The sequence below is a fragment of the Pavona decussata genome, unplaced genomic scaffold, assembly GCF_977016875.1.
Source record: "Pavona decussata unplaced genomic scaffold, jaPavDecu1.1 SCAFFOLD_26, whole genome shotgun sequence".
Classification (NCBI taxonomy): domain Eukaryota; kingdom Metazoa; phylum Cnidaria; class Anthozoa; order Scleractinia; family Agariciidae; genus Pavona; species Pavona decussata.
The window spans coordinates 828,139-845,000 of record NW_028145449.1 but is presented as its reverse complement, the minus strand read 5'-3'; the positions used below and the strand labels follow the sequence as shown (position 1 = coordinate 845,000).

The 16,862-nt window shown below is 36.1% G+C and overlaps 3 protein-coding genes across 3 annotated transcripts in view; all 3 read left to right on the top strand.

Annotated features, from left to right (window-relative positions):
- The window catches only part of LOC146485390 (melanocortin receptor 4-like), a 62,824-nt gene that overhangs the window by 29,870 nt on the left and 16,092 nt on the right, over positions 1-16,862 (top strand). The gene's annotated exons all lie outside the window — the stretch shown is intronic.
- On the top strand, positions 6,238-7,434 carry LOC146485393 (trace amine-associated receptor 9-like). Its single transcript, XM_085103270.1, has one exon. It carries the CDS (start codon positions 6,505-6,507, stop codon positions 7,432-7,434), a length of 930 nt encoding a protein of 309 aa, XP_084959396.1. The 5' UTR covers positions 6,238-6,504.
- On the top strand, positions 10,802-11,936 carry LOC146485392 (trace amine-associated receptor 8b-like). The gene has a single exon (XM_085103225.1). The coding sequence runs from the start codon at positions 10,802-10,804 to the stop codon at positions 11,729-11,731; it is 930 nt and encodes a 309-aa protein (XP_084959351.1). The 3' UTR covers positions 11,732-11,936.

Below are 16,862 nucleotides of genomic sequence, written 5' to 3'. Positions count from 1 at the left end.
CATTCAGCAAAATTTGACAAAGTTAATTGACCTTAGTCGTCAGTAAACTACCCCATAGTTTAAGCTTTTTTCCCGAGCACTGCCGTAACATGGCGACAGCATACTCTTGCAGAAGACGTCGAAGGAATGTTCTAACTTTTTAACGCACGTGCGGAGCTTTTGTTTCGCTCATGAAACATTTTGCTCTATAACATCTTCGTTATCGTCGCCGTCGTGTTTTTGTAAGGCTGTTGATGTACGGCAAATGTAAACAAATGAACAAAAGATAAGTCAGAGAGTGAGATTCCCAAAAATGAATTAAGACGCAAAAAAAGAAACCGAATTTAACGGAAACACAGCCCACAAAAAATTAAAGAAAAAGCAGCCTTACTCAACCTTTATTAACAGCAATTTTCAGTTTTATAATAATATAAATTGCAAGAAACAAGAGTGTATATGTAAATAAAAAATGTCATTGGACGTTTCCGTTAAGCCTTCGTGGAGGTAAATATCACAACAGTAGAGGATTAGCTCGCCCAGAACGCTGTCATATTTCGACAGCTTAATAATTGCAAAATTGAAAAACGTTTATCAGTCAAATGACATTTGCATAATATGTTATTGAGTCGGCATTTGCCGTCATACTTAATTAAATGTTAGAGAATGGCAATTTTAAGACGCAAAGATCAAAAGCAGAGTGATTGTTTATGTGGCAGGCCAATTGTGCTTTTCTGTTGTCAAGTTTATACTGGGATCGTTTACATTTTCAGAAAGGTTTAACATTCGTCTTCTATGTCGAATGCATACAAATTTTATGTTCTCTTATTTCATGTTTGTGTAGCTCTGATAACCATACTATGTTAAAAAAAGCCGGAAAGGTAGTTTATTCCTTTGGAGCAGAATTTGAAATTAGCTTGCACAGGTGGGACAGTAGACAAAACATTATTCGTTGAACTGCAAATTGATGTTCCTCTTTAATTATTTAAGAGTGATAATGTGGCTTAAACAACTCTCCTGTTGTGTTGTCTTCCCGCATCTTCCTGTTAATTGCCGTTTATAGAAACATATCTACAATGAATGAATACTCTTCTGGCGTTAGGTACCTTATGGTTCCGTGGTATACGGACTTACAATAAATAGATTTTTCTACTTAGCTGTGCGCCTTTTTTTTTTTAATTAATTCATTTTCAATGATCGCTTTCTTATTGTTCAAATTTCTACTTAGCTTCCATTCCGAAAAAATCAGGTGCTTCATACTGACAAAAATTCATAAGACAGATTAAAGTTTAATAGGCTCAGTCTCTATAAAGACTTAGGCAAAGCGACGATACAGGTTAGCTCTTTTTGCCCGACAGTAACATGGCGCTAACTAACATAACTGGAGATCCAAAGCAAACCTCCATCGAGGAGCTGGCATGTTCAACAGAATTCACCAAAGGAGTCCACAACCATTTTATGGTCCTGTTAGTACTTAATGGTATTGTGGCCATCACCGCATTTCTGGGGAATACTCTGATCCTCGTTGCCCTTCACAAGGAGACTTCACTTCATGCGCCGTCCAAACTTTTGTTCCGTAACTTAGCGACAACTGATCTTTGTGTTGGTCTCATTGTAGAACCTTTTTTTGTTACTTATCGTTTATCTACCCTGAACGAACCATGGAATATGTGCCCCTACGTATTTGCTGTTTTCAGTATCACAAGCCATATTTTGTGTGTTGTGTCTTTGTTTACACTGACTGCAATAAGCGTGGACAGGCTCCTCGCCCTGTTATTAGGACTCAGGTACAGACAAGTTGTAACTTTAAAGCGAATATATCGCATTGTAGTTGTGTTTTGGGTTGTCTCCACTGCCGGAGCGACAATAACACTTTGGAATGAACGTATAAAATCGTGGTATGTCTGCGTTGTTGTAGCACTTTGTGTAGTCACGTCAATCTTCTCTTACACGAAAATTTTCCTTACTCTCCGTCATAACCAGATTCACGCACAAGGTAACATTCATCAAGGACAACCAAGCCAAACAGTTCAACTGAACATCATAGCGCGTTACAAAAAAACAGTGACCAGCGCACTTTGGGTGCAGTTAGCGTTAGTTGTTTGTTATCTGCCATTTGCTTTCGTGGACTTTTTGCGTCTTCAAAGAGGAGTTACGTTAGACATTATGGTCGCTTTTCTTTATTCAGGAACTTTGGTTTACCTTAACTCGTCATTGAACCCGATTCTTTACTGTTGGTATATCAGAGAAGTAAGACAAGCAGTAAAGGACACACTCAGTGGACTTTGGTGTTGATCGAGTTAATTCTTAAAATAATGTTTTACTGTTTAATGCTTCTATTGAAGCATGGTAAAATATAAAGCTGAAGTACCGTGCTTTTTCAATTGTACTCTGTGTGTTTTGTATAATAGTAAAATGCTGTTATTTTAAATAGACGGTAAGATAAACAATTGTGTTCGTCTAAAATCTTTATAACTTAGCGAGTGGAAGTGGAAAACTATCTAGAGCTATGAATTGCATGTGTCATCCAAACAAACGAGCTACCTGACTCAACCTTTACGAACAGGAACAATGCTACTTTGGAATCACCGTATACACTCGTTGTGTGTCTGCATTGTTGTAGCACTATGTGCAGTCACGTCAATCTTCTCTTACACGAAAATTTTCCTTACTCTTCGTCATAACCAGATTCACGCACCAGGTAACGTTGATCAAGGACAACCAAGCCAAACAGTTCAATTAAACATAGCGTGTTACAAAAGAACAGTGTCCAGCGCACTTTGGGTGCAGTTAGCGTTAGTTGTTTGTTATCTGCAATTTGCTATCATGGAGCGTTTGCGCCTTCAGTGAGGAGTTACTTCAGACATTTTCGTCGCTTGGCTTTATTCAAGAATTTTGGTTTTCCTTAACTCGTCATTGAACCCGATTATTTACTGTTGGAAGATCAGAGAAGTAAGACAAGCAGTAAAGGACACACTCAGTTGACTTTTTTGTTGATCAAGTTCATTCTTACAATTATGTCTTACCATTTCATGCTTCTATTGAAGCATTGTAAAATATAAAGCTAAAGTTTCGCGCTTTTTAAGTTCTACTCTGTGAATTTTTGTATAATAGTAAAATGCTAGTTTTTTAAATAGACGGTAAGATAAACAATTGTGTTCGTCTAAAATCGATATAACTCAACGTGTGGAAGGAGAAAACTATCTACAGGTATCAATTGTAGGTTTCATCTAAACAAACGAGCTACTTTGGAGAAGGAAGTCCACAGAAGGTTGAGAAGTGTTCAACTAAGCCAACCATAAAAACAAATCCAAGCAAGGTTGGCTATCAGCTAGTTCCCAAAATTCGAGACATCAAAGTTAGTGCACCATTCTACAGTCCAGGGATGCAGACAGAATTTAACCTTTAATGAATTAAAATTGTGAGGTTTTCGTTTTTGCTTTGTCAAAGCTAATCCATCTCCAAATTATTAGAGGAAACAAGGCATTTCTATTTTAATTTTACGAGGGTAAAACAAAAGCTTAACAGTTAACAGTCATTAGCTAGTTGTTTGTGGCATTAAACTAGTTGTGAATAAAATTGCTTAATGATTTCTTTTCTTTAAATTTATTCAGTTCAGCCTACATTCCGTTTGATTTGCTGCAAATGTAAACGGAGCGAACTTAAATTGAGTAAAACAGGACAAAACCAAAACTGGAAAAGAAAATTAAAAAGAAAAAGCACCATAATCAGGTCCTGTTTAGGGCATGCGTAAGCGTTACTTAGCAACCAAATTACTTCAACACGCGATCATATTTTGTATGCTATAACTGTTCACGTGCTCGATCACCAGCGGTGAAACTACAGTAGCTCTTCATGCACCAGTTGATATGAATAAATCAAACTAACAAAAGCAAATCAACAAGAATTTTCCAGACTTTTAATCAAACTTTGAAAGATCTATAAATGTAGAGGTAGATTCAAAACAAGAGAATGTACAGCTAAGGATCAAATAGCACCAATTTCAATGATACAAAAGGATATTTTCAGGCTCGAATGATACGAAGACGTCAAAGCGTTTAGTTATTTATTTTTTGCATGCGTTAAGGACTGTTTCAACTTTTGCTAGAGAGCACGCGCTCACACAAATAATTGCGTTACTAGTCATGTTTGTACCACATTTTCTTTAATTAACTGGCTTTTAATTTCAAAACTCTCAGTGAAAAATATGAATGTGTTAATTAATTTGTCTTTGCCGCAATAAGCATATCTCACAGTTGACAGTTGACATTCAGGGGGCGTGGTTAGTTATTTCTGTTTGATTATGTTTTTCTAGAATTTGTTTTCAATATCTTGGTTGACACTGACATACGACAAATGTAAAAAAAGCGGGGAAAAGAAACAATAACTAAATAAATACAATTGCCTAAGTGTCAGTTTTCACGGAAAAAGGAAATGCGGCCCAAATTGTCATGTTTAACTACATATAGCCGAATGCAATGTATTGGCAAGGTAGCCTGGTTACCAGGGCCTTTGCACGGTCGAAACGAAAAAAAGGACTGGGAACAAGGTTGGTGACAGAGTGAAAACACCTTTAATAGGGAAAAAACTTATGAGGCGCTTAAGAGCATGTGCTCACCTGAAAACTTGTGTTGTTTGTCAAATTATATAATTTCGTAGCCTTTTGTAATTATCTGGCGGCATAAAACTCCAATTAAAAATATGAAATATATAATGACTTCTGTCTTTAAAAGTTGTCTTCAATAATTTCTTGGGATGAATATGAATTAAAGGAAGACGACAATTAATTTCAGCTTCCGTGGGTGCAGAGCCTGCTTCAGTCAAAGAAGTATGATCATAATGTTTGTCACAGTAACATGATTTTGCTATGATTATATGAGTAGTATATGAAAACGTTGTTCCCTGAACTGGAAATTAACTTCTCTTTTAGATATGAAGTGATAATTTGTTTGAGCCCACCATGTTGGTTTGTTATATTTTGTGACCAGCGTTTTCTCGACTCTCCGTGCTGCATATTAACTGTATATCAATATTTTCATGCATTAAGTTATCATATTATGGACTTTTAAAAGGACATGGATTGTCTGTTGAATTATAGTCTTTGGAAATAGATAAAGTTGCAAAGAACTCATCCGAATAATTCATAATTTTTTATTTCAGTTGTTTTCTGATAAAACCCATTACTTCAACTAAGGTTCATAACACGGATTCAACAAAATTTGACAAAGTTAATCGACTTTAGTCGTCAACTACGCCATAGCTTAAACTTTTTTCCCGATCACTGACGTAACATGGCGACAGCATACTCTTGCAGAAGACGTCAAAGGAATGTTCTAACTTTTTAACGCACGTGCGGAGCTTTTGTTTCGCTCATGAAACATTTCGCTTTTTAGCGTCGCCGTTATCGTCGCCGTCGTGTTTTCGTTAGGTCCCTAATATGTCTGTTGATGTACGGCAAATGTAAACAAATGAGCAAAAGAGAAGTCAGAGAGTGATATTACCGAAAATAAATTAAGATACAAAAAATGAACCGAATTTAACACAAACACAGCCCACAAAAAATTAAAGAAAAAGCAGCGATATTCAACCTTTATTAACAGCAATTTTCAGTTTTATAATAATATAAATTGCAAGAAACAAGAGTGTATAGGTAAATAAATAATGTTATAACTGCACAGTACATTGGACGTTTCCGTTAAGCCTTCGTGGAGGTAAATATCATAACAGTAGTGGAATCGCAATATTGAAAAACGTTTATCAGTCAAATGACATTTGCATAATATGTTGTTGAGTCGGCATTTGCCGTCATACTTAATTAAATGTTAGAGAATGGCAATTTTAAGACGCAAACATCAAAAGCAGAGTGATTGTTTATGTGCCAGGTTAATTGTGCTTTTCTGTTGTCAAGTTTATACTGGGATCGTTTACATCATCAGAAAGGTTTAACACTCGTCTTCTATGTCGAATGCATACAAATTTTATGTTCTCTTATTTTATGTTTGTGTAGCTCTGATAACCATACCATGATAAAAAAAAAAAAAGGTAGTTTATTCCTTGGGAGCACAATTTGAAATTAGCTTGCACAGGTGCGACAGTAGATAAAACATTATTCGCTGAACTGCAAATTGGAACTTCCTCTTCAATTATTTAAGAGTGATAATGTGGTTGAAACAACTCTCATGTTGTGTTATCTTCCCGCATCTTCCTGTTAATTACCGTTTATAGAAACTGATATCTAGCTACAATGAATGAATGCTCTTCTGGCGTTAGGTACCTTATGGTTCCGTGGTATACGGACTTACAAGAAATAGATTTTTCTACTAAACTGTTTTTTTTTTTTTTTAATTAATACATTTTCAATGATCTTTTCCTTATTTTTCAAATTTCTACTTAGCTTCTTTTCCGAAAAAACCAGGTGCTTCATAATAACAAAAATTCATAAGACAGATTAAAGTTTAATGAGCTCAGTCTCTATAAAGACTTAGGCAAAGCGACGATACAGGTTAGCTCGTTTTGCCCGAGAGTAACATGGCGTTAACGAACATAACTGGAGATCCAAACCAAGCCTCAATTGAAGAGCTGGCGTGTTCAGCAGAATTTACCAAAGGAGTCCACAACCATTTTATAGTCCTTTTAGCACTTAATGGTATTGTGGCCATTACAGCATTTCTGGGAAATGCTCTGATCCTAGTTGCTCTTCACAAGGAGACTTCACTTCATGCGCCGTCCAAACTCTTGTTCCGCAACTTAGCGACAACTGATCTTTGTGTTGGTCTCATTGTAGAACCTCTTTTTGTTACTTATCTTATATCTACCCTGAAAGAACGATGGAATTTTTGCCCCTACATATTTGCTGTTTTCAGTATCACAGGCCATATTTTGTGTGGTGTATCCTTGTTTACACTGACCGCCATAAGCGTGGACAGGCTTCTCGCCCTGTTATTAGGACTCAGATACAGACTAGTTGTGACTTTAAAGCGAATACATCGCATTGTAGTTGTGTTTTGGATTCTCTCAACTACCGGCGCGACAATGTGGTATTTGAATCAACCTATAGCCTCGTGGTATGTCTGCGTTGTTGTAGCACTTTCTGTAGTCACGGCAATCTTCTTTTACACGAAAATTTTCCTTACTCTCCGTCATAACCAGATTCAAGCACAAGGTAACGTTCATCAAGGACAACCAAGCCAAATAGTTCAATTGAACATAGCGCGTTACAAAAAAACAGTCTCCAGCGCACTTTGGGTGCAGTTAGCATTAGTTGTTTGTTATCTGCCATTTACTATCGTGGAAGTTTTGCGCCTTCAAAGAGGAATTATGTCAGACAATATAGTTGCTACTTTTTTTTCATATACTTTGCTTTACCTTAACTCGTCATTGAACCCGATTCTTTACTGTTGGAAGATCAGAGAAGTGAGACAAGCAGTAAAGGACACACTCAGGGGACTTTTGTGTTGATCAAGTTAATTGTTACAATAATGTCTTACCATTTAATGCTTCTATTGAAGGAAAGTAAAATATAAAGCTGAAGTACCGCGCTTTTTCAATTGCACTTTGTGAGCTCTGTATAATAGTATAAAATGCTGTTTTTTAAATAGATGGTAAGATCAACAATTGTATTCGTCTGAAATCGTTATAACTTAGTTAGTGAAAAGGGAAAACTTTCTACAGCTATCAACTGCATGTGTCATCCAAACAAACGAGCTACTTTGACGAAGGAAGTCGAGAGAAGGTTGAGAAGTGTTCTACTAAGCCAACCACAAGAAAAAATCCATGCAAGATTGGCTATCAGCTAATTCCCAAAATTCGAGACAGCAAAGTTAGTACATCATTCTACAGTCCAGGGATGAAGACAGGATTTAAATTTTAATGAATTAAAATTGAGGTTTTCGTTCTTGTTTTGTCAAAGCATTTCCATCTTTTATTTATTAGAGGAAAAAACGGCATTTCTACTTTAATTTAACGAGTGTTAAAAAAAAGCTTGACAGTTAACAGTCATTGGCTAGTTGTTTGTGACATTAAACTAGTTATGAAAAAATTGCTTGATGATTTCTTTTCTTTAAATTTTACTCAGTTCAGTCTACATTTCGTTTGTTCTGCAGCAAATGTAAACGTAGCGAACGAAAAATGAGTAAAACAGGAGAAAACAAAAAACGGAAAAGAAAATTGAAAAGAAAAAACACCATAATCAGATCTTGCTTAGGGCATGCGTATGCGTTACTAAGCAGCCAAATTGCTTCAAGACGTGATCATATTTCGTATGCCACAACTGTTTACGTGCTTGATCACTAGCGGTAAAATTACAGTCGCTCTTCATGCAGCAATTTATGCGAAAAATTCAAATTGGCAAAAATAATACAAGAAGAACTTTCCAGAGTTTTAATCAAACTTTGAAAGATCTATAAATGTATAGGTAGATTGACAGGAAGCGAATGTCAGCTTAGGATCAAATAGGATTTATTTCCATGATAAAACGGGAGATTTTCAAACTTGAATGATAAGAAGACGTTTATTTATCTTTTTATTTATTTATTTATTTATTTATTTATTTATTTATTTATTGTATGCATTAACGACTGTTAAAACACTTGCTTGAGAGCACGCGCTCGCCCGTATAATTGTGTTGCTAGTCATGTTGGTACCATATTTCTTTTAATCAACTGGCTTTTCAAAACTCCCAGTGAAAAATATGAATGTGTTATTTACTTTGCCTTTGCCGACATAAGCATATCTCGCAGTTGACAGTTGACATTAAGGGGGCGTGGTTAGTTATTTCTGTTTGATGATGTTTTTCTATAATTTGTTTTCAATATCTTAATTGGACACTGACATACGACAAATGTAGACAAAGCGAGGGAAAGAAACAATAAATAAATACAATTGCTTAAGTGTCAGTTTTCACGGAAAAAAGAAATGTGGCCCAATGCAGGCTAGATCCATGTCTCGTTTAACTACATATAGCTGAATGCAATGTATTGGCAAGGTAGCCTGGTTACCAGGGCCTTTGCACAGTCGCAAAGAAAAAAAGGACAGAAACAAGGTTGGTGACAGAGTGAAAACACCTGTAATAGGGATAAACTTATGAGGCGTTTCAGAGCATGCGCTAACTTGAAAACTTGTGTTGCTTGTCAAATTATAAAATTTCGTAGCCTTTTGTAATTAGCCGGCGGCATAAAACTCCAATTAAAAATTAGAAATATATAATGACTTCTGTGTTTAAATTGTTTTTCAATACTTTTTTGGTATGAATATAAATTAAAGGAAGACGACAATTATTTTCAGCTTGCGTGGGTCAACAACTTGCTTCATTATGATCAAAGAAATATGAACATAATTCTTATCACAGTAACATGATTTTGCAAGGTTTATAAGAGTAGTACATGAAATCGTTGTTCCCTGAACTGCTAATTGAACTTCCGTTTTAGTTATGAAGTGATAATTTGTTTTAGCCCACCATGCTGGTTTGTTATATTTTGTGACCAGCGTTCATCGACTCTCCGTGCTGCATATTAACTGTATATCAATATTTTTATACACAAAGTTATCATATTATGGGCTTCAGGACATGGATCGTCTGTTGCATTATAGTCTTTGGAAAGAAATAACTAAAGTTGCAAAGAACTCATCCGATTGTTTCATAATTTTTGTCGGTTGTTTTCTGATAAAACCCATTGCTTCAACTTAAGTTCATAACACGGATTCAGGAAAATTTGACAAAGTTAATTGACTTTAGTCGTCGATAAACTACGCCATAGTTAGAGCTTTTTTGCCGAGCACTGCCGTAACATGGCGACAGCATACTCTTGCAGAAGACGAAAAAGGAATGTTTTAACTTTTGAACTTACCTGTGGAGCTTTTGTTTCGCTCATGAAACATTTTGCTTTATAATGTCCTTGTTATCGTCGCCGTCGTGTTTTCGTCAGTTCCTTAATTTGTCTGTTGATAACAATGTCAGCAAAAGAGAAGTCAGAGTGACATTCCCGAATGTGCCGAATGAATTAAGATACAAAAAATGAAACCGAATTTAACACAAACACAACCCCCTAAAAAATTAAAGAAATAGCAGCCTGACTCAACCTTTATTAACAATAACTTTCAGTTTTATAATCTTTTAATAGGTCTGTTGTGTTGTTAGAGACCCAACTGACAGAAATGGCTTTGGCGCACCGACCACTCTAAGTTAATTTGATTATTAGGTAGTTGAATAAAACTCCCACTAAAGACTTTGAAACACGCTGATGTAATCAAAGGCATGCCTCAAGCATGACTCTAAAGTGAACATCATTAGAGAGGTTTGACATTAGTCTTCTATCTCAAATTCATACAAATTTTCGTTTCTCTTATTTCATGTTTTTGTAGTTCTGATAATCATATCATGATCAAAAACTAAAGGTGGCTTAATTATTCCCTGCGAGCGCAATTTTCATGGCGAGGAGCGACAGTAGACAAAACATTCGCTCAACTTCAAATTAAAACGCCCTCATTATTTATGTAAAAGTGTTTATGTGGCTAAAAAAATCCCTCCTGTTGTGTCATCCTTTCGCGTCATTCTGTTAATTATCGTATACAGAAGAAACATTTCTACTGTAAATAAATATTGTTTTATTTTTTTAATAAATAGATATTTCTAATAAATTGAATTTTTGAAAATTAATACAATTTCAATGAAATCACCCGGATGTTTCAAATTTCATCTTAACTCCCTTTCTGATAAAACCAGATGCTTATAAAAAAATTCATAAGATAGATTAAATTTAAATGTAAGTAGTCATTATAAATTCTTTGAGCAGCGATACAAATTTAGCTCGTTTTGCGCGACAGCAACATGGCGTTAACAAACTTAAATGGAGATCCGAAGCAAACCTCATCCGAAAACCTGGCGTGTTCAACAGAATTTACTGGAGAAGTCCATAACCATTTCATAGTCCTTTTAGTGCTGAACGGTTTTGTGGCCATTACCGCATTTCTGGGGAATACTCTGATCCTAGTTGCCCTTCACAAGGAGTCTTCACTTCATGCGCCGTCCAAACTTTTGTTCCGCAACTTAGCGACAACTGATCTTTGTGTTGGTATCATTGCCGAACCTCTTTGTGTTATTTATCTTATATTGTCACTGAACGAACCATGGAACATTTGCCCCTACGTATTTACTGTTTTCAGTATCACAAACCATATTTTGTGTGTTGTGTCTTTGTTTACACTGACCGCAATAAGTGTGGACAGACTTCTCGCCCTGTTATTAGGACTCAGGTACAGACAAGTTGTAACTTTCAAGCGTATATATCGCATTGTAGTTGTGTTTTGGGTTCTCTCCACTACTGGAGCGACAATGATACTTTGGAAGGAACGTGTAATCGCGTGGTATGACTGCGTTGTTGTAACACTTTGTGTAGTCACGGCAATCTTCTCTTACACGAAAATTTTTCTTACTCTCCGTCATAACCAGATTCAGACACAAGGTAACGTTAAGCAAGGACAACCAAGCCAAACAGTTCAATTGAACATTGAGCGTTACAAAAGAACAGTGTCCAGCGCACTTTGGGTGCAGTTAGCGTTAGTTGTTTGTTATCTGCCATTTGCTATCGTGGAGGTTTTGCGTCTGCAAAGAGGAGTCACGTCATACATTTTGGTCGCTTGGCTTTATTCAGGAACTTTGGTTTACCTTAACTCGTCATTGAACCCAATTCTTTACTGTTGGAAGATCAGAGAAGTAAGACAAGCAGTAAAGGACACACTCAGGGGACTTTTTTGTTGATCGTGTATATGTCTTAAGGTTTAATGCTTCTATTAAAGCATGGTAAAATATAAAGCTAAAGTACCGCGCTTTTTCAATCGGACTTTTGGAGTTTTGTATAATAGCAAAACGCTTTTTTTTTTATAAAAGACGGTAAGATAAATAATTGTATCCGTCTAAAATCGTTTTAACTCAGCGACCGGAAGGCAAAAACTATCTCCCTATCTCCAAGTATTAATTGTTTTATCCAAACAAACGAGCTACTTTGGGGAAGGAAGTTAACCGAAGGTTGAGAAGTGTCCAACTGAGCCAACCACAAGAAAAAAGCCAAGCAAGATCTGCTATCAGCTAGTTCCCAAAAATTCGAGATAGCAAAGTTAATGCGCCATTGTACACTGCAGGGATGCAAGACAGAACTTAACTGTGAATGAATTAAAATTGTTAGGATTTCGTTTTTGCTTTGTCAAAGCAAATCCATCTCTTAATTATTAGAGGAAAAAAAAGGCATTTCTATCATTTCTTATCATTTCAAATGCTTAACAGTTAACAGTCATCGGCTAGTTGTTAGTGACATTGAACTAGTAATGATTAAAATAATTGAAGATTTCTTTTCTTTAAATTTATTCAGTTCAAGCTACATTCCATTTGATCTGCTGCAAATGTAAACGGAGCAAACGAAAAATGAGTAAAACCGGAAAAAGCCAAAACTGGAAAAGAGGAGGAGAAAAGGCACCATAATCAGGTCTTGATTGAGGCTTGCGTAAGCGTTACTTGGCAACCAAATTACTTCAACACGTGATCATATTTCGTATGCCACAGCCGTTCACGTGCTCGATCGGCAGCGGTAAAATTACAGTCGATCTTCGTGCACCAATTTAAGCAAATAATTCAAACTGGCTAAAATAAAGCAAGAAGAACTTTCCAGAGTTTCAATCAAACTTTGAAAGATCTATAAATGTACAGGTAGATTCACACTAACCGAATGTACAGATTAGGATCAAATAGGACCAATTTCCACGATAGAAAAGGAGATTTTCAGGCTTAAATGATACGAAGATAACGAAGCGTTTAGTTTATTTATTTCTTGTATGCATTAACGACTGTTAAAACACTTGGTTGAGAGCACGCACTCACCCGAATAATTGTGTTGCTAGTCATGTTGGTACCATTTTTTTTTATTAACTGGCTTTTAAAACTTCAAGTAAAAAATATGAATATGTTTATTAATTTGTCTTTGCAGGGATATCTCACAGTTGATATGATATGATATGATATGATAATCTTTATTTATCCACGGTACAAGGACCGACAGTTGACAGTTGACATTCAGGGGCGTGGTCAGTTATTTCTGTTTGATGATGTTTTTCTATAATTTGTTTTCAATCTCTTGGTTAGACACTGACATACCACAAATGTAGACAAAGCGAGGGAAAGAAAAAAATAATAAATATAATTACTTAAGTGTCCGTTTTCACGGAAAAAGGAAACGTGGACCAATGCAGGCTGAGAGCCATGTCTCGTTATACTACATATCCGAATGCAACGTAGCCTGGTTACCAGTCTTTGGACTGTCTCGAAGAGGAAAAAAGGCTGAGAACAAGATTGGTGACAGAGAGAAACCTGTAATAGTGATAAACTTGTGACGCACTCACCTGGAAACTTGTGTTGCTTGTCAAATTATAGCATCATGGCCTTTTGTAATTAGCTGGCGGCGCAAAACTCCAATTAAAAATTTGAAATATATAATGACTTCTGTTTTTAAATTGTTTTTCAAAAATTTTTTGGGATGAATATAAATTTAAGGAAGACGACAATTAATCTCAGCCTTGCGTCGGTCCAGAACTTGCTTCAATCAAAGAAGCGTGATCATAAGGTTTGTCACAGTAGCATACGAAGATACGTAGATACGTAGTACATTAAATCGTTGTTCAGGCAAAACGAAAGCGAATTAAAAACAAAATAAGAAACATAAAAAGCATTCTGACGCTGTCTACCCTCTACCCTTTACCGTTTGCCGCCATATTTAACTATAAGTTAGAGAATGACAATTTTAAGACGCAAAGCGCAAATCCGGGCGATATTTTACGTGCCATGTCAGTCGTGCTTTTTTGTTATCAAGTTTGTGGTGTTGTTATTCGATGTTAATTTTATACTAAGATCCTTTACTGGATGAGATCTCTGTTGTGTTCATTACTGACAGGAATTTCTTTTGCGCACCGGCCACTACAAGTTAATTTGCATTCTAAAGTGGTGGAATAAAACTCCCACGGCTAAAGACTATGAAAAACGTTGACTGACTCAATAAACTGATCAAACATCATCATAGAGGTTTTACCTTTTCTCTCACGACATACAAATTTTTATTTCTCTGATTTTTCTGTTTACTCCCATATCATGCTAAAAAAAGAAAGGAAATGTATTCCTTGGAAGAACAATGTTCAGTAAGTCTGCAAAGCTGCGACTGTAGTTAAAAGATTATTCGCTGAACTGAAATTGGAACTTCCTCTTTAATGATGTAACTGTCATCAAGGAGCTGAACCAAGTCTCCTTTTCTGTCATCTTGTCGCATATTCCTATTATCTACCGTTCATAGAAACATGTTTATTGTGAATGAATGTTGTTGGGGGGTTAGGGACATTAAGGTTGCGTGGTATAAAGACTTACAAAACAGATTTTTTGACTGAATTGTAATTTGTGAAAGTTAATACATTTTTAGTGAACTTATCCTGATCTTTCAAACTTCTTCTCAGCTTTCTTTCTGATAAATCCAGGTGCTCAAAAAATTCGTAAGATAAATTAAAGTTCAAGGCAAAAAGAAGCGCGGATCAATATATTCCAAGATCCATGTCTCCTTTAACTACATATAGCCGAATGTAATCTATTGGCAAGGTAGCCTGGCTAAAAGGGCCTTTGTATTGTCGGGAAGGGAAAAAAAGGGACTGCGAACAAGGTTGGTGACAGAGTGAAAACACTTGTAATAGGGGCAAACTTATGACGCACTTAAGAGCATGCGCTAACGTGAAAACTTCTCTTGCTTGTCAAAATAAAGCAATTTATGGCCTGTTGTAATTAGCTGGTGGCGTAAAACTCCCATTGAAAATATGAAATATAGTAACTTGTGTCTTTCAATTGTTTTTCAATAGTGTTTTTGAGATGAATATCAATTAAGGGAAGACGACAATTAATTTCAAGTTGCGTGGGTCCAAAGCTTGCTTCAATCAAATAAGTATGATCATAATGTTTTGTCACAGCAACATGAGTTTAAAATTATTATATACGTAGTATATGTAATCGTTCTTCCCGCAAAAAGAAAGCGAATTTAAACAAGCAGAGCTGAGAAACAAACAAACAAAAAAAACCCTGTCTCTGTCTACCCTCTACCGTTTGCCGCCATATTTAATTTAATGTTAGAGAATGACAATTTTAAGACGAAAAGCGCAAACCCGGGCGACGTTTCATATGCCAGGTCAATCGTGCGTTTCTATTACGATAAGTTTGTGGTGTTGTTGTTCGATATTAAGTTTATACTAAGGTCCTTTACTGAATAAGATCTCTGTTGTGTTTATTACTGACCGAAACCATAAACAAAAAAGAAAGGTAGTTTATTCCTTGGAAGCCCATTTTTCAATACGTTTGCACAGGTGCGACAGGAGACAAAATATTATTCGCTGATTTGTAAATTGGATCTCCCTGTTTAGTTATGTAACAGAGATAAAGATTCTTAAACAACTCTCCCGTTCTGTCATCTTCTCTCGTCTTCCTGTTAATTACCTTTTACAGAAAGATGTCTATAGTGAATGAATATTCTTGAGCGTTAGGTGCGTTAAGATTGAGTGGTGGAAGGACTTTTAGGAAATAGATTTTTCTAGTGGATTGTATGTTTTTTAAAAAGTTAATGCATTTTGAATTGTGACATCCTTATCTTTCAATTTTCCACTTAGCTTCCTTTCTGATAAAACCAGATGATTCTTAAAAACGTCGTAAGATAGTTTAAAGTTAAATGCCAATTTTAAATGTAACTTCCTCTTTAATTATTTAACAGTGATAATGTGGTTTGAACAACTCTCTTGTTGTGTTATCTTCCCGCATCTTCCTGTTAATTACCGTTTATAGAAACATATCTACAATGAATGAATACTTCCTCTGGCGTTAGGTACCTTATGGTTCCGTGGTATACGGATTTACAAGAAATAGATTTTTCTCCTGAACTGTGTGTGTGTGTGTGTTTTTTTTTTAAATTCATTTTCAATGATCTTTTCCTTTTTTTTCAAATTTCTACTTAGCTTCCTTTCCGATAAAACCAGGTGCTTCATACTGACAAAAATTTATAAGATACATTAAAGTTTAATGAGCTCAGTCTCTATAAAGACTTAGGCAAAGCAACGATACAGGTTAGCTTGTTTTGCCCGGGAGTAACATGGCCTTAATGAATATAACTAGAGATCGAAAGCAAACCTTACTCGGAGAGCTGGCGTGTTCAACAGAATTCACCAAAGGAGTCCACAACCATTTGATTGTCCTTTTAGCACTTCATGGTTTTGTGGCCATTACCGCATTTCTGGGGAGTACTCCGATCCTCGTTGCCCTTCACAATGAGTCTTCACTGCATGCGCCGTCCAAACTTTTGTTCCGCAACTTAGCGACAACTGATCTTTGTGTTGGTCTCATTGTAGAACCTCTTTTTGTTACATATCTTATAGTTACCCTGAAAGAACGATGGAATATTAGCTGCTACGTATTTGCTGTTCTCAATATCACAGCTTATATTTTGTGTGGTGTGTCATTGTTCACACTGACCGCAATAAGCGTGGACAGGCTTCTCGCCCTGTTATTAGGACTCAGATACAGACAAGTTGTAACTTTAAAGCGAATATATCGCGTTGTAGTTGTATTTTGGATTCTCTCAACTAGCTACCGGAGCGACAGTGTGGTATTTGAATGAACCTATAGTCGCGTGGTATGTCTGCGTTATTGAAGCATTTTCTGTAGTCACGACAATCTTCTCTTACACGAAAATTTTCCTTACTCTCCGTCATAACCAGATTCACGCACAAGGTAACGTTAATCAGGGACAACCAAGCCAAATAGTTTCACTAAACAGAGCGCGATACAGAAAGACAGTGTTCAGCGTACTTTGGGTGCAGTTAGCATT